The following is an 18,350-nucleotide window of genomic DNA, read 5'->3' as shown; positions in this document are numbered from 1 at the left end:
CTGTGTATAATCACAATCTTCAGGTACCGAACTCAGCGTTGCAAAAACATGATGTTGGCCATTACAGGATTGAGGTAACATAGAAAAATAGATGGTGATTTGATTGCATAACGCAGCATGGGTAACGGCACAATGGTCTGGGTAGAGCCAACATTGCAATCGCTTGATGTGCTATAGGACCAATTTTTCTGACACTTGAAGGTACTGCACGGTGCTTTGTTCACATTAAAACTAGTACGCACGATTTCATAATGTAAACATTTGAACGAGAATGCGATAGGTTATCAATGCCTGAACTCATGCGAAACTTATGAAGAAGGAGAAGAAGAAACTTTATTCAAGAACAGTCCGACAGTTCTTGCTGTGGTGGCCTCAGGTGACGTCTCGAAGTCCTTGGACTCGAGCGGCATCTTCGGCTTGCCGGACGGCCCAGAGCTGGTCTGCCAGCTCTGAACTTCTGATAGCCGCCTCCCAGCAGTTCTTAGTTTTTATCAAGATGGCGCTACTTGCGTCAACACGGCAGTGATGACGCGAGGAAATTCCGTTTCTGGTTAGACTGATAGAGATGCCGAAGTCTAATCCCTTTGATATTTCTGTGGCATGGCTGTTCAGAAGATGTTGATGCCTGCTGGATGCGCCGGCTGCTCTTCCCTGAAGTTTGAAAATGCTCCATTGAACATCCCCCCCTCGCCTCTCCCCCCCAAAAAAGCTGACAACGCAATGTTGCTAAAGCTAAATTCCAGCTTCTCAAATGTCTGTTTTTTGTAAGTTAAGAAATGACATCATTTAAGTCTGAATGCCTGAAAACGTTGGTCAGACAACTAAATTCAAGTGTCTTTTTTTTACTTAAGGCTTGCTCCAGATGCCATTAGTACAGAAAGTTGCACCGAGGTCATTATGGCATTCGTAATATAGCGAGAAAAAAAAAAGGAGTGCGAATGGGACAGGGATACAAAAAGAAATGATGATTACAAGCGCTCTTGCTTACAAACGGTTATTTTACTGAAAGAAACACAGAACAGTTAGAAACGGGGTGGGCAAAGAGAAAAAAAACGACACATGAAAGCCTAACAATGACCAGAACTTATTAAAAAAGACAAGAAAATTGCGGGGTTTTTTGGTACCGAAACGATGTTCTTATAATGAAGCACACCACAGTAAGAGACTCAGGATCAATTTCGACGACTTGGGGATTTCTAAATTGCTCCTGAATTCGAGTACATGAGCGTTTTCACTCCCCACTGAAATGCCGTCACCGGGGCCGGAGTTGAACGTAAGACCTCGAGCTCAGCTGGATAACGCCATAACCACTGGGCTAAGGCGGCTGGTAGAAAATATTCTGGGAACATGACAAGCGGTTGTCAAGGAAGCAAACCTTTTATCATATAGTGGAATTGATGCTAGTTAACACGTGTGGCTCCTTTTCTTTTGATGTGAAATGCTTCGGTTATTTCGCGCATTGTATGATTACGGTGCCTAGCCACAATGGCTACGTTACGAGAATCATGGTGGTGTAATGAACGTCCTTCTCCTGCTTTAACTCTCTCTCTCTTTTCTCGCTATGGCGTCTTACTAAATCACCCAGTTCACGACCTTTCTGCGGCTCACGTAAAGTTGTAGAGTAACACAGGGAAAAGTTGCGTGCTCCCCTCCAGCAGTTCTTTAAGCTCTGCATAGGTCAACAAACGACATTAGTGACATCATCAGTCTACTATGTGTAGGCAAGATATTGACATCGTGCCACTGTTTTGACAGGTTCTCGTCTCTGAGGGCGCGCCGCTCAGCTGCGTCTGTTGTTCTGAAGGCGTCTTGCCGAGTAAGGCGGTCCAGCGCGGCTACACTTTCTCCGGCGAGCCACTCTACATCGGCCGCATCGTCTACAAGGGCACGGTTTGCGGCAGGACTCAACCTTCCCTCAAGTCCCTATTCCTATCTCACGCTGGTGGAATGTGCCAATTCATGGACTACGAAATTCTCCTCAGTGGTACACGTTCTCGCTGAGCAGAGGCGTCAACACGTGACACCAACCATACGTTGCGAGCCTGCGAGCTCATGAATAGCTGCACGCTCGCAATCGCCACAGCCCGCATTTATGTACACAGTGTGCTGTGCAGTTCCACGTGCACGCGCGGCGTTTATTATTTTGGTCTTGCTTGCTTCCTTCTCTATTACCCGCCTCACTTAGAGACGGGACAACATCGGCAAGGCGGCGCTCCTGGATGGATGGATGGATGGATGGATGGATGTGGATGGATGTTAAAAGCGCACCCTTTGCAACGGGGCGGTGGGTTTCGCCATCAAGCCCTTGTTATTATACTACCTAATGTCCTACCTAGGTTAACTAAAGAAAACACAACAAATTCCCATAACCAAATTTTCGGAGCCCCTATTGTGAGCTTCATTCTTCTGCGTCTCCGTTTCTTTGTCGTTTCCATACTTTTCTTCCATCAATCTTCCAACCCCCTCTTACTACTGCGTCCCTCGAGAAGCGCCTCCAGTGTTAAAAAGTGTCCTCTTGCGGTTTCGCCAGCGCGCCACTGTGTGTTTCTACGGAATCTCGCAGGTTTTTCTCTAGCCTTTCGCAGCGTCGCAGCGCTGACGCTTCATTTGCTCCTATCTGATACCGACGCTCAGTCGCACTGCGCGTGCTCTCTCTCTCTCTCTTGTCCTTAGTAGGTGAACGCTACATACAAAATATTGATACATTATTCTTGTTCCGGTGACAGCTACCAGCAATTATTAGTGCTTTGACTTGCAAACGCTTGCTAAGAATAAACTAAGGGCTTTATGACAAACAGTGCGCTATTGCCAATTGTGAAAACTACTACAGTTCTCTAACTGTCAAGCGGCCACCTCATAGGCTCCAATACCGCGGGTAGAATTTCGAGAAAATACCCATAATATTTGCACTTTAAATTGCTGCTAAACGTGATATTGCTCTCACTGCATTTCCGCACTGTCCACTTGACCACGACAGTGTTCCTCATCAGCTTGTGCTGCATGCAGTGGGCCTCTTCTCGAAGGGGCCAGCGCTGCGGCAGTTTGTATGAAGCTCACTAAACTTTATTGCTCTGCACGTAAGGGTCTCTCGATTTATCACAATACAAAAGAAAGTACGAGAGTAGAAAAACGCGCGATTTGACTCTGTGTACAACGCGGCACACACACACACACACACACACACACACACACACACACACACACACACACACACACACACACACACACACACACACACACACACGCACACGCACACGCACACGCACACGCACACGCACACGCACACACACACACACACACACACACACACACACACACACACACACGCACACACACACACACACACACACACACACACACACACACACACGCACGCACACACGCACACACACGCATGCACACACGCATGCACACACACACACATACGCGCGCGCACGCACGCACACACGCACACACATACACGCACACGCGCACACGCGCACACGCACACGCGAACACGCACACACACACGCGCACACGCGCACACACACGCGAACACGCACACACACACACACACACACACACACACACACACACACACACACACACACACACGCACGCACAAGCACACGCGCACAGAGAGAGAGAGAGAGAGAGAGAGATTGTAATATTTCTTTATTTTTGCTGTACAGGCATTTGTCGTTGCTACAAAACACAAGTTGCACAGGTGTTGCCACATGGCCGCGTTAGTTTGCCAAGCTTTATAAGGAAGCAAGTCAAGCCTCACAGTGCACACTGCAAGTCAAGCGTCACAGTGCACACTCCCAGAAGGTAAGTTACTCTGTCACTTATAACAGTGGTCGACATTACCATTGTGCGCACCTTTTCTCGCAGCTTCGTCGTTGTCGTTCTTTACAATTCTACTATGTCGCTGGTAGCGATTGCACAGACGAATATTTTTTTGTGTATGTCTGAGTGGGTTTGACTATTTATGCTGAGGAAAATTGACGAAACGTCTTCCCCTTGTTATCATTAGAGTAATTACAATGAATGTGTTATGCAATACTCAACTAGCCCTCTGCATGCTTTAGCTCAATATAATTAATGAGCAACAATGCTGATGTGAACTGCAACATGAAGAAATACCGGACAAGGTCGTCTGTAAACTTGCATGCTGAAAAACAGTGGACAAACAACAAGGCAAGCAGCGTTCGTCTTGTTCCCTTCTTAGTTTTTCTCACTCATGGTTAACGGCTCCTATTTTTCAATTGAACTCAGTTGAGAGGGCCAGACATTTTCTTAATTACATCCCTCAGCATGTACGATGCAGGGCAATATTATTGCCGTACACGAAAGACAAGTACGAGCATTTGGTGTGATGTCGTTGTTTTAGGTTCAGAGACGTCATAAGCCCGAAGAATGGAAGGTAAATGTTGAAGTTGCCATGCCTGACTTCCTATGTACTGCAACGTAATTGCGGGTCGATAGATATCCTACAGTGCTTGGTTTGACTTCTAGTATAAGTGTGATAGTTGGAATGTGGTCTGGTTTGGCAAGAAGAGCACTTCATCCTAACCAGGTGACTTGTACGTAACGAATTGCCTGTCATTCATTACTCGTAATCAACAACATTTGTTCGTAGTTTTGTAATTGATTAATTACTTTCTTTAATTGGTAATGCTCATCGTAATTTAATTACTTCTTCACTAACAAATTACGTGTAATCGGTTAGTTCATCGACGAGACAAGTTGCAAGAGGCGAAGTAGCTATGAGCATTTGAATTTGACGTAACTACATCTGACTTTTGCACGTTACAGAAAAAAAGTGACCGATTGCAATTACAATTACTTCGTTCAAAGTATAATTGATTACAGTAATTAAGTGCTGCCCCACGAAAGTAATCCAGCAATCACTAAAGTGTAATCAATTGCTTTTGAGTTATTTGCCTACCAACCACGAATTCTGCAAATAAAACAACCTGGCCAAGCTCTTTCAGTGCGTCCTCTGCAATCTTTTACAAGTTTATTATCTTCACAAACAAATGCTTTTAAGTATTATTGTGGGTCATCCTCCGTCGTTTTCTTGTGGAGAAAGCACGCAACGACACGGGAAGCTCGTTCGATGGGCGCGCTAGAGGGAAGGGTGGTGTTGCAACGTATACGAACAGCTTGCGCAAAAGAGGGTGGTTACTCAATGCCGTGATGATCGCGTCTGGGTCCTCTATGAAGCGCTGAGCTCCGTTGTTGCTGGGGCTCGGAGAAGGCGCTGCCGGTAGGGCTAATGAAAAGCTTAAAAAGCAATTGTGTCTCGGGCATTGGGGGCACGTTAAAGATCCCCTGGTGTTTAAAATTATTCCGGAGTCCCACGCTACGGCGTGCCTCATAATCAAATCGTGGTTTTTGGCTCGTAACACCCAATAATTCAATTTAAAAAATTGTAAACGACTTCCTGGAATCAACGTCTGAAGTGACCATCGCCAACGAGCCATGGCATCGCTGGTTGAAATCAACATCAGACCGAGCGTTAAGACGAGGAACCAAATACTCAGCGCCCGTGTTCGCATGCCTGAACATGCGCGTCCTCGAGGCTGATGTTTGGCCTGACCGAAGGCGTTCTACGCTATACAGTTCCCGCCAAATTTAAGCGCTCAAAGCTACGCCGTCTGTTGTACAGCTTGTTTCATCAGTTAGTTTTGCTGGCTACATGTAAGTGGTTACTGAAAAATGTAACAGAATTACTGCAAGCGTTACCGAGTAGAATAGTCATTGTAAAATACTAGAACTACTAATAAATGTAATTGATTACAAGCAATTATTTACGTGCCATTCGTTATGTGCAAGTCTATGTGCAGTAGAACGCCCGCGGTTGTAACCCACAGCAGCCTCGCGCATGTGCATTTTCATAGAGTCAGCACCTGGGCTCTCAGTATTTGTTTCATTGACCCGGTATTGGACGAATATTCAAACCGGCGCTGCTATATGGCTCGATATCAATGGTTGATGCCAGGAAATCACCTACGGACAATTTTGTTGTGTAGAGTTTTATTGGCTCCACTGGGAGAGCTTATTCCGAGTCCCAGCGACAATAACGAAGCACGGCACTTCGTAGAGGACCCAGACGCGGGCTTCGCGACACCGAGTAATCACATTTTGCGCAAGGTGTTCGTACGTCACCAGACCCTCCTTCACTCAGGTGCGCTCATCCAGCGAATTTTCCTTGTCACTGCCAGTCTATGCTTACGTCTTCACAAAAAGAAGGAAAGGAAAAGAAAAAAAACGACGAAATATGACCGACGATAACTCTCGAAAGTTATTGTTAGTGAAAATACACGTGTGAAGGGCTGCAGGGGATGCTCTGAAACAACCAAACCAGGTCGCTCCATTTGCTGCATTTCATCAATGTGAATAAATGTTGGCAGAAAGGTAACGTAAAAGGGATCAATTACCTTTTAGTAATTGCTCCCATTTTTTTCCCTGGGCCACTAACAGGTAGCTGTGATCAATTACATATTTCAGTACTGCAATTGTAATTGTAATCGTTTCTCTTTTCCTGTAACATGTACAAGTATGCCACGCAAGTATGCTGCTACCTCCAGTGATTTACCGATCCACACAGTGTGCGTGCGCAAACCACTCAAAAATTCAAAAAGAGGGGGTAGGGAACAACACTTATACGTCTAATACGTTTTGTGTTTCATCGCTTCAATATCCCTAGTATGAGACTAACTACCTTCGACGTGCCTGGCGAAAGCGCGGATATGAAACATTTTGTAAGGTTGACACAAGCGAAACATTTGTCTTCTGCTTGTTCTTTGAAAATACAGGACCGAGTAAATGCTTTTGAACCATTTAAGAACAATTCAGTCTGATAACTCTATGTATAGGCCTCAAAGCACGAACAATGAATGCGTTTAGCTAAGAGATCTATGAATCGCCAAACGGCCACCAACCTTCCGCGCATTGCATCGACTGAAGACACCGACAAACAAGCTATAGCTTCCCGTGAAAGTCACTGCAACAGAGAATGAATAGTACGTCTATCCAACGAAAGTTGTGTCTTTGACTTTTTCAAAGACATAACTTCGGGAACCTTGGGAACTTCTCGGACGGGGAGCGGGTGCTTTAATGGTACTACAACATTAAGATTCTTTCATTTTCGCTCTCTAGTGTAGACTAAATTGAAGTCTGCCTCTGTATGGAAACGACAGGCACGCACACCTTACAGGATGAAAGGTAACCGATTACAATTATAGTTACTTCATTCAAAAATGTAATTGAATACGTGGACCAATTACGGATCTACGAAAGTAATTGAACAATTACTAAAATGTAATCGTTAATTTAGATGTTTCCTTCCTTCCTATTTTTGTTAATATCGTTCAAATAAAGTCAATGGGATCAGCTGACCTGGCTCTTTCAGTGCACCTCCTGCAGCCATTCACACGTTGTGTGTCTTCAGTAGCAATAACTTTTCAAAGTTATCATCGGGCATCTTCCCTCTTTCATTTTTAATTATTATATTTGCGAAAGCATGAGCAGTGACTAGCGGCGACAATGAAAAATACCGTTGCTGGTCGCTCTATGTACGATCTGGCGCTCTGTGCGTGCGCTATAGGAAAGTGCGGTGTTGTAACCTACGAACAACTTGCGCAAAAGAATGCGGTTGCACAATGTCATTATGCTCGCGTCTGGGTTCTCTATGAAGCCCAGCACCACGTCATTGTTTCTGGGTTTTGGAGAAGGCACTCCCCGGTGGCTTAGGGTAAATGAAAAGGACAAAAAAAAAAGAACTACATGTTGTCCGTACATATATAGGTGATTTTCCAGCACAAACTTCCAAAAGGGGTTCCACTATCTGGTGGTGTCCAATATCTGGTGCAGGAAAGAAATACTCACCGCCTTGCAGGTCTGAAAAATAAGATTTCAAGGATGCTTCTGCGTGGAAGAATCACTGGCATTGTATTGGATAGGTACCGCTGAATTCAAGTGCTCAGCGCTGCGTTGCCTGTTACAGCTCGTCTCGTTAATAAAGTGTGTAGTTACATGTAAGTCGTCACTCAAAAAAAAGTAATGAGCGTTACAATGAGCGTTACCGAATAAAGAGAGTAATCAACAAAGAAACAAGACAACTAAAAGTGTGATTGAATACAAGTAATTAATCACATGTCTCCCGTTAGGTACTAGTGTGGGAAGCAGCGATGAAAACAAAATTAAGCCTACAACTGAATGCAGTTCCCTTGCCGAAAATCGGTTTTTCTCGTGAAACCGCTCCCGAATATAAAACTCAATTCAGTCCTCGGGAAGAGTCACTCGTGCTAGCATGCGTATGCTTTTTTTTTCTCTTTACGAGCGGCAGATCTGTGTTGAATTGATTTGTTTCGGAGGCACAAAGGAAGCAAAAAATGTGCTTCCTTTGTGTGCTTAAGTGTTAAGAGAACAACGTTGAGAAAATGTGGTCATTGTCAATGACGCTAATTACGGATCACACAAATCAAATCCTTGGTTTACGTGCAAAATATCACGGTGACATTAGTGCAAAAAAGACCGAACGAAACCTTGATTTATGTTTTCTGTTCATGTAGCCCTAATGAGAAAACCGTGGCACCAGTGAATGTCCCGGGAGAGGGAAGGGTCCGCAGTGAGACGCGCTTAAATTTGCCTTGACGTGAGGTTCGACGAGGAATACTTAAGCAGAAATATTCTAGTGCATATACACATGCAGAGTATGTTCGCTAGTAAAGTTAGTCATTGCTGCCTCAAACCCCTCCCATGTTTTTATATAGCCGTGGTGGTATTAGCTTGAGGTGGACGTTCTGAGAAAAGCTATAGGGATACCCGCAAGTGAGCCGTCAATCGCGGATCACCCTGCATCACCCTTGGTCCTCACGTCGCGACTGTCGTGTACGTGTACGTTCACCCAGGCAACCACCCAACAGTCACATGCACGAGCACAGTCTTGTTTGACATGGAAATATGTTTTCACAAAATAGGGATTTGGGCGAACTGTTCTGAGTTCATGGCGTGATTTCTTCGGCGTGAAGCACTGACGTGCGGATGTAAAATAAAGAAAAGAAAGGGTTAGCGAAAGGACAGACACGTGCGCTTTGTCGTTCTTTTTCTTTTTATTTCCCCTCTTCAGTGCTTCGCGCTGCATAAATCACGCCACGTTTTGACAAGCCTACAGCTCTAGACAGCCCAACAGCTGGCTTTACCGAAATGATCACCACATTCTACCATAATTACCAGCGAAAAATTGCCTTACAACAATATATATATATATATATATATATATATATATATATATATATATATATATATATATATATATATATATATATATATATATATATAAAGAAGTACAGCACTCGCGAGAACAAAAATTACCCTCTGAAGTGCGCGTGCGAGCGCGAAATTTACTTCCCGTTACTAGTCAGGCAATAATAAATCTTGCGGAAGGCTGTGGTGAAAACGTGCCCCACAAGCCCTTCCTTAATTATGGAAACAACCGCATCCTTCGAGTACGTTCCAACGTGGCGAGTTCTATATCGGCGTCATTTGAGTGCGGAGCCCGCGTTTCCTTTAAATGTGCTTTGCATCAAATCTCTGAGGGCACTCAGACAGTCGCACGAATGTTCCAGCTGTTTCCTGAGGGCATAAAGTTGTCCACATTGAAGTCAAGGACCATCTCCATGGAATGAAGATCGTTTATTTAGCAGCCTGAACTGACCTCATAGCTGAACGTGTGCACGTAGAGTTATTAACGGTGTAGGCGTCTCACTTGCAATATAGGCGAAAGTAACGCTGCTAGTCTGAGTGGAACTGCATCTCGAACCTCTGGTGAGTATACACAATGGCACTCGCTAATGAAGAGCTCAAATGCTTTTGTTTGGCGACCGCTGTACTAATTTGAATAACGTTTGCTGATTTTTGGACGAATAGTTTATTTCCAGTGGCTGAATGGTACAAAGAATTGATTTAGGGCCTCTAGGAATTGATAAATATTAAACAGCAATCGTACAACTTACAACTAAGCATGAATATAGCAAATTCGCCACTTTATCGCTGACTCTGAAACGGAACGTTTACGTTAAGGCAAAAGAAAACCGAACCATAAATTACACTTGTTACGTTCTTGTTAACTCGGCTGATGGAGGTTTCGTGGCTGTTACTATGCCGAAATACAGGTTTTGATACATCTGAACTGTTAGTGCTACTGTGAGGTGCTGGTTACAGAATTTGGACACAAATTTTCTCCAGGAGTTTTGCGAAATCACGAATTCGACGTTTGTAAGGCCTTTTTGTTTGATGTTTTACAATTATAGTCAAATTTTGTAAAATTAAAATTGGGTGAATGTCATTCAGTCTAATATTACCCGCTCTTCGAACGTAACGATTCATATGTGCTCGTTGTATTCGCATTCGAATAAAACACATAAAACACAATCGTTCGCATGAGTCAGCGCACTGTTTTTCAAGAAAGTGTAGCAAACATTTTTGTGTATAACGGGCAGTAGCATAGGGAAATTGTAGTTACCAGTCTTGTCAAGGTTTCTGCTCAGAGGAATGCGACTCTTTGGGAAATGAGTCGGCTACAGTTACGACGAAATACCCCAGGAAATAGGTACTTCCGTCAGCTGGGTCTACGGTCTAACAGCCTAGTAACCAGGCAACTGTCCCCAATTGTACAGTCTCACCATCGAAAGTGGAAGTTCACCACCTGTGACTATCCAGAAACGAGGCCTCCATGAGAGAAAATTCGTAGAACTGCCAAGTTAACGAGCTGACCTGACTGACTGACTGACTGACTGGCCGGTCGGCTGTCAGTCAGTCATTGACTGACTGACAGCCGACTGACTGACAGTCATTGACAGATTGACTGACTGACTGACTGACAGCCGACCGGTCGGTCGGTCGGTCGGTCGGTCGGTCGGTCGGTCGGTCGGTCGGTCGGTCGGTCAGTCAGTCGGTCGGTCGGTCGGTCGGACGGTCGGTCGGTTGGTCGGTCGGTCGGTCGGTCGGCCGGTCGGTCGGTCGGTCGGTCGGTCGGTCGGTCGGTCGGTCGGTCGGTCGGACGGTCGGTCGGTTGGTCGGTCGGTCGGTCGGTCGGCCGGTCGGTCGGTCGGTCGGTCGGTCGGTCGGTCGGTCGGACAGACAGACAGACAGACAGACAGACAGACAGACAGACAGACAGACAGACAGACAGACAGACAGACAGACAGACAGACAGACAGACAGACAGACAGACAGACAGACTCGTTGGCTTATGGACGATAAACTTTCTAAGGCAACACTACAATTTCTACACAAGGAGGGCCTTCGCGCTTTCGTTAGAATCCCTGCATACGTCACAGAGTGCCGCGAATATTTGTCTTTCAGGTGACGATAGTTTCTGGGAATGCTGATTAATTATTACGCTACAACTAAAATGGACACCATATAAAGTCATATATCTTGCAGGGGATGTAGTGCAGAAATATCGCAATGATTATGTTACCTATAACGAGGATCAGACGATCTAATTTTGTTTAATACACATGTTAATGCGAGTAGTCGCACAGTAATAAACTTTTCATTCCTTGGCGCCATGTACGTAAGTGAAACAGATCAGTGAGTTGTTATAAGCCAGCTTGCCAGCTGGGTACTGAGCAAAAAAAAAAAAAAGAAGAGAGAGAAAAGAAAGGGAACACTTCTACAGAACTGCGACGTGTCTCTATGCAGGCGCATGATCTGTCGCTTGGTTGTTTCCAGCCATGTCTATGAGATACGAACACGTGGTTTCACTGATTGCTGCAATCGTGCTGACGGTCGGGGCAACTGATCTGGACGATTTCTTTCAGGCAAGTAACGACTGTTTTCTACACGTGCTGCGCCAGCTGTATTAGGGTCGCAACTCGTATACGAACAGAGCAAGAGAGAGGGATAAACGGGGTCAAAGGAGGAGTATGGGACGTAAGCCAGAGGCGTGCGCGATAGTGTTACGAAAAGAAACAAAAAAGAAGTGAGAGGAAGAGAGGCACCAACAGATTGCCCACACAGGACCACCCGCTGCATTTGCATTCGGAGCCTCTCGTGCAAATGCAGTCGAATGATATAGTGGCTCACAGTGAACGGAAAGGCGAATCGTTTTAAATGAGGGAACTTGCTGTCAGAAGCAGGCTTATTGGCTAAAAAAGCGCCTCTGTGTTTCCTCTCGTACCATGCAGATATTTCTATGGGCGGCATGCGAGGGTTTTAAATACCAAACATTTCTTGGCATACTGGTCTCGCTGGAGGCACAATGTGTAAAGATTCTTTTATTTTCAATTCTTTCTTTTTTCCTTCCGTCATTGGCCGGCACGACGCCAGCCACATCGCCAGTATTGACAATTTGCTCGGACGGGTGATGAGATTTTGATAGAACTGAAGGAAAGGAATTCATACGTGATACAGTCCTTATTCATCGTTGTCATGTTCAGTCGCTCATCTGGATCACTTGACGGCAGTCGGCAATAACGGCCACGTGGGCGCCGCGCAGACCCTTGAATCACGTGATTGTCTTGCGAGGGGAACGAGCAAGCGCTCACGGGTGTTGCGCGTTTCACCGTTTCACGCAGGGAGGTAAAACACCGACGGAGTGTTCAGTTCAACCTGGCGCTTGTGGCGAGAGGCAGCTAGCGAGACAGTGGGACTAAAGACGTCAAAATTTCCCGCGCGTAGCTGCGGATTTATTACAGAGCTTTAGCTACCCCGTGTCACCCTACCGAGAATCCTTGTCATACAGTAATAAGGTAAACCGGATGCCTTGCACCAGTTGCATTTCCACAGAGGGAAAAACCTTGCCACGTTGAAAGCGTACGGCAAAGCAGGGCTAAAAATTCTATTGCTGCGTTATGTTGCCGCAGTAATATTTCGGCAGGATACTTAATAAAGTAATGAGCTTGATTTTGTCAATTGAGACTGCCACAAAGGCGGCCCTTCATCGGTAATGCATGAGAAGAAATTGGGTAACTAGGAGGCTCGCTTAGCGAGGCAAATTGCCGAAGAGCATCAAGAAACATATACATTAGCGCGCATTTAACTTCCTAATTCTGCAGCCAGGCTGACTTCAAGTGTGGGGATGGTCACAAAGATTCTTAGAAACATACTGGAGGGCAAATCGTTGTTGCAAACACGCGTCTGTTAGGACGAGCTTTCAGCCCACATATTCTTGGGTTACTCTGACGGTGAAGGCCCTCCACTCTGCACCAGCACCATGTTTCTAACACAGAGTGTTAAGTGTTATGCATTTGGTGTTCAAAGCAATGAATTGATACGAAGTATGACGTCTCGAATATGTGCAGAGGATACACAGTGAAGGCGAGGTGACGACGTACCAATGCTACCGAAATGGTACCACGCTCGAGCCATCCTCATCGCGCGACTTTACCGTCCTGTGGAAAGGCTCGGACCAGCCCGATGACGAAGCACAATGCGTGTGCACGTTCCAGCTTGCCGGCGACAGTGAGAACCAGAGGTGGATACCGTTCCTTTTTTTTTCTTTACGTTTCGAAGACGCTTCTCTAGGTGCTTCCATGTCGGGGCGTTCTACTACTTAACAGGAAGTCACATGTCCACAACATTCACGAGGTTACCTTTAGTACCAGGCGCAATCTAAAGGTGTCCGTACGTGTGGTCAGATTTTGGTGCAAATGAGCATGACCAAAACTTGCCTAGAAATTTTCCTGCAACGGTGTTCCTTCTAGGCCAGATGTAGCCTTAGGAACTCAAACGCTGGCAAAGTCCTCCCCTCGAAAATAAAACAGATAAATGCAATGGGAGATCTGGAAGCCTGGCTTCCGTGACATCAAGTATCGGCAATGCCGTTGAATTCCGCGTTAGACAAGAAAACTTATGGTGCCAACACGAACTTGCAACAAATATGCATAATTGCTGCTAGTTACGTTTGCTTATATTCGAGTGTATACGTAAAGTACCAGAAAGCATTTAAAACTAATAGGTTCGATCTGTAATTTTCACCACACAAACTTGGCCGATGGTTGTCGTAGTCAGGTAGCGTCTACTTGAAGTTTTGAAAAAAAAAAAAGGTTAATGGGATAACTTGACTCTGGATCCCAGGCTATGACATTGACCTGTTTTCGACCTTTTGCAAAAAAAGTATTGAATTCACCAAACTGAGATAAGGCATTTAATTGCGTTCTGTGTGTGTCAAATAGATGTGTAACCTACGCTATTACTCGTAGGGCACCATCCTATTAGCCAACTTTACGATGAATGGAATCTTGTGCTTGCTCTTTTTAAAGTAGCGACATAAGAACATCGCACATCTTTTAAAGATGACGTAGGACTTAAGTTGTGATTGTTACCAAACAGAAATGCACATGAAAAATTTCGGTTAGATGTTAGGTACGACAATGACGTCGGTCCCCTCGGTTGACTCAGATGTTGTAACGGGAAAATATTTACAGTGTTTGCGCAGTGTTCTAAAGATAAACAAAAGTAAGAGCCGGGATCGTAAACTGAATCCAGATACCCTGGGAAAACGAAAAAAGAAAAGTAAAAAATAGACAGAGACTATCCCAATCAACACTGTAGTAGAAGCAAGAAAATATTTACAACAACGTTAATAATATTCGTTAGTGCTGTCTAGTCACGTTACAGCTTTTTGCTAATGTCATAACAATTTCAACCCTTTGCAGGTTCGATGCCTCTGCCGAGTACGAATCACAAGGAGACTACGCCATTCTGTCAGGCGACGGTATGTTCGGCCATCACGAGCAATGTCCACGCCAATCCCAAGTAGAATATTAATGAAAGTTGTTTGGAACGGAGGTTAACGTTAAAGTGGAAGGCAGGGAGAGCAGCACGTAGACATAGGTTGACGTTTCTTTAATTCTTTTTTATTTGTCTAGAGCGAAAATGTCTGGCAAATGAGGCTAGAAAAGAGAACAAGACGACGAAATAAAATTGCCATAGGGTCACTTTCCCTTGTATGGGTGTATTTATAGCAGGGGGAAAAAAAGCACGTTTACGACACTTGCGTGAATAGTTTCAGGTGCAACGGAAAAATAAATTTGCTACCATGCGCTAAGTAATCTAAGAGGTGCTTTCAGGAAAAAGAAAGAGAAAGAGACCACATCCTCCCCATAACACCCGAATGTTTCTGTAGTGGCGAGAACCATAATACATGGCCCTACGGCCTCTTAATTTCTTTAGGCATGACAATGCATTTCCGTGATTTCTAGGGCAAATGTGAGATCAGCGTCTGTCTAGCCCTCCGTTGTCGCAGGACTCGGTAAGTCCTGCGCTTAAATCCTGGCTCTTGCTCACAACACCGCACCATACTACTGTGGAGCCATCCGGAGAGTGGTCTGAAATCCTTGCCACACCGCAATAGGTTTTACTTGCGTACAAGACATGCTCATCGCGTATTTCGTTCGCGCACACCTTCGCCTTACCCCTATAGCTACGCCTCGAGCACCTATGGACTCGGTTCTCTCTGGAATACTTCTCTTTGCACTTCTTTTGCATACGCCATACGTCCACATTCGGTTATTTATTCTTTCCCATGTCCCACCTACACACTCTCTTCATCGTTCTTACATTGCCCGTTTCCCTGTGGTCACGTGTTAATTGCTGCAACGCACGAGGCTCGACATGTTTCCCAGACATCTGCTCTCCATATGTGGCTGCAGGGATTAAAAGAAAGTTACATGACTATTTGTAAATTGTCTTTTTGAACTATCCAATATATTTTTTTTTCCTATTCTAGGTAAACAGGCGCGTCTTTACCAACTCCAGCCTCCATACCAGGGTGAAGCCTACTACTTCAAGGAAGGTCAGTCACAAGAAAACGCTGTGTTATCTCGGTTCGCTCAGTATCACCATTACGCCAATGTTAGAAACAGTGGTTTCCCCTCGAACGAGATAGTTTCGGAGTACGAGATTTCATCGCTGCAGGCCGGAAGACCATGCCACGTTAAGGTCCTAATTTGTCAGAATTCATTAGAAGTCGATAAGCCTTGCAATTGCACTAGCTACAATTCGTGGATTGAAATGTGTGGCGTAAGCAATAGTTAAACATTAGTTAGTGTAATTAAGTTGATTGTTTAATTAAGCATTTTTATTTCTCGATTGTGTTATATACCACAGGCTATTTATAAAAATTTGGTGCAGCTAAAAAAACAAGAAACACCTCATATGATTATAGGCGTTTATTTTGAGAAGTGGTAAATATTCGTATGTATGTAAGTATTCGTATGTGGCTTTAGATTAAAGTGAAAATCTCGGGTTTTACTTGCCAGAACTATGATCTGATTAGGCACGCCGTAGGGGGAGGGGGGAGTTTGCTACGGATCAATTCTGGCCACCGGGGGTTCTTTAATGTGGGCCTAAATCCAAGTGCACGAGACTTATTGCATTTCGCCCCCAAAGAAGTGCGCCCATCGCGGCCGGATCGAACCCGCGACCTCGAGATCAGCGTTACAACGTCATAGGTACTGGTCTGCTATGTTAAAAGCACTTCTTGTTGGGCTGGTTGGTGGCTATTCATTATAAAATATGAAGACGCCAAATAAACAGACACACACAAGAGAAGAAAACGGGACAGGGCGCCACTCGCAACTGTTGCGACGCGCCACTCTTGAGCGTGGTTCGTCATGAATGTTTGATTAGATGCGTGAATGAATGTTTGCTCCGTGCGCATGTGTTGACTGACAGTATATAAGTGCCTGCGTTCTGCAAATAAAACAGTTGCGAGTGGCGCCCTGTCCCGTTTTCTTCTCTTGTGTGTGTCTGTTTATTTGGCGTCTTCATATTTTATAATGGTCTGCTATGACGGGCAGGCGGCGCGCATCTGGCTTTGCGCTTTCGTGGCTGCGTAGGGAAATTCACCATTAAGTTAGCACGCCTATGTAATCCAATCCGTGCACGTCTTGAGGTTAGAATTGAGCATCAACATTACTAATTTCTAGGTGCATTTACAGTGGCATTCCTTTTTCTCTGGTTGGTGCACAGTGGCCGATCCGGATGGCGATCAGGTCTTCAAGATTTACGACACAGACGAGACCTGCACAAACGCCGAAGCCCTTCGCAACCAGGTCTGCCCTGAACCGTGCGACTTGGAATTCGTACGTTGAAGGATGCAAAGATGCAGCTGACGCAATAACAAGTACAACAACGAAAAATTAAGAGGTAGAGGGAAAACATGTAAGTTTTACTTGTACGAGCGAAGAACTTACTAATAAAGTCTTTGTAAGTTAGGTACCACGACGTTATCTTTTCTTTTCCTGGGGCTTTCCGGATTTGGAAGTATCAGTCATCCCTTCGGCTCATTGCATTATCACTAGGTGAATTAAGAACCACAATTATGCACTGATATCTTTCGCACGCTTCTGTTTTTTTTGTATCCTGCACCATTCACAGCCGGCCGATCCTGGTGATAACATGGGCGAAGCAGTGCTCGAACCACTTACGAAACACGAAGGGGAACAGCATTGCAATAGAATAGGGGGTGTCCAAATCTAGGCCCTAACGATGGCTATCTCTGGGCAAGAAAACTTTATCTCAAAGGCCATGCTTTTGCTGATTGCAGGCGCCCGAAGCGACTGCAGAGCTGGACACGCGTTATAGGCGCGATGTTTTGCACACCATTGATTATATCCCGTTTCACATGTGTTTTACTATCGGCCTTTACGAGGACTGGGGCGGTATTCTCATTTGAGAATACCGCCCTTTTGGGGATCACTTTTTGGAACCACCTACGTCACACCTCGAACAAGCTTTTGAGGTCTGGCTGAGGAGCGAATTAGGACCCCAAAGTTCCAGCAGCAAGCCATCCGCCTGGCGGCTGAGGCCGTGAAGAAGCAACTTCGCTAGTCCTCAGTCTGCGGGGCAATCCCTGATCCCCCCTCGGCCTGTGTGCAGGGGCCGGGCTCAGACAGCCCCTTTTTCGGTGGAAATGAATGTTCATTCATTCGGAATGTGCAGAAAGAGGCTCTAGACAATTTTCGACTTTTTCAAGGCCTACCTTGGTGCAGTGCAGAGCTTCTATCTTATTCTGTAATATCGGATTTATATTTTTACGGAGTCGTGGCGGTGCTTTGTCAGGCAAGCAGAAAGGCAGGTAGTGGCGAGGACTTTATGAGGCAAATTGGTGCTCGTGTCCTCAAAGAAATTATAGCCAAACAACGCGGCCGTGACAATTGCATTAAGCACGGTCCGCGGTCGCGGAATGACGGACGCTTGCGCGTGGTCGATTTTTTTGCATGTGTCACCGAATATTCCAGATTCGTTAGCGCGCGGTGACCGGAAAGATTCCTCCAGAACATGCCACAAACATACATGAGCCTGCCTACAAGCTACGACGGGCCCGTCGATGACGTTCAAACATCTTC

General features: G+C 45.3%; 1 protein-coding gene across 1 annotated transcript; it reads left to right on the top strand.

Annotated features, from left to right (window-relative positions):
• The first annotated feature begins 3,768 nt into the window (after positions 1 to 3,768).
• On the top strand, positions 3,769 to 17,216 carry LOC142581907 (uncharacterized). Its single transcript, XM_075691352.1, has 6 exons — positions 3,769 to 3,810; positions 11,728 to 11,816; positions 13,299 to 13,471; positions 14,655 to 14,713; positions 15,728 to 15,793; positions 16,972 to 17,216. Exons 2-6 carry the CDS (start codon positions 11,730 to 11,732, stop codon positions 17,091 to 17,093), a joined length of 507 nt encoding a protein of 168 aa, XP_075547467.1. The 5' UTR covers positions 3,769 to 3,810; positions 11,728 to 11,729; the 3' UTR covers positions 17,094 to 17,216.
• Positions 17,217 to 18,350: the final 1,134 nt, after the last annotated feature.

Source organism: Dermacentor variabilis, chromosome 5 (assembly GCF_050947875.1).
Source record: "Dermacentor variabilis isolate Ectoservices chromosome 5, ASM5094787v1, whole genome shotgun sequence".
Classification (NCBI taxonomy): Eukaryota; Metazoa; Arthropoda; class Arachnida; order Ixodida; family Ixodidae; genus Dermacentor; species Dermacentor variabilis.
The sequence above is the reverse complement of the archived record's forward strand: the minus strand, read 5'-3'. Positions and strand labels throughout refer to the sequence as shown.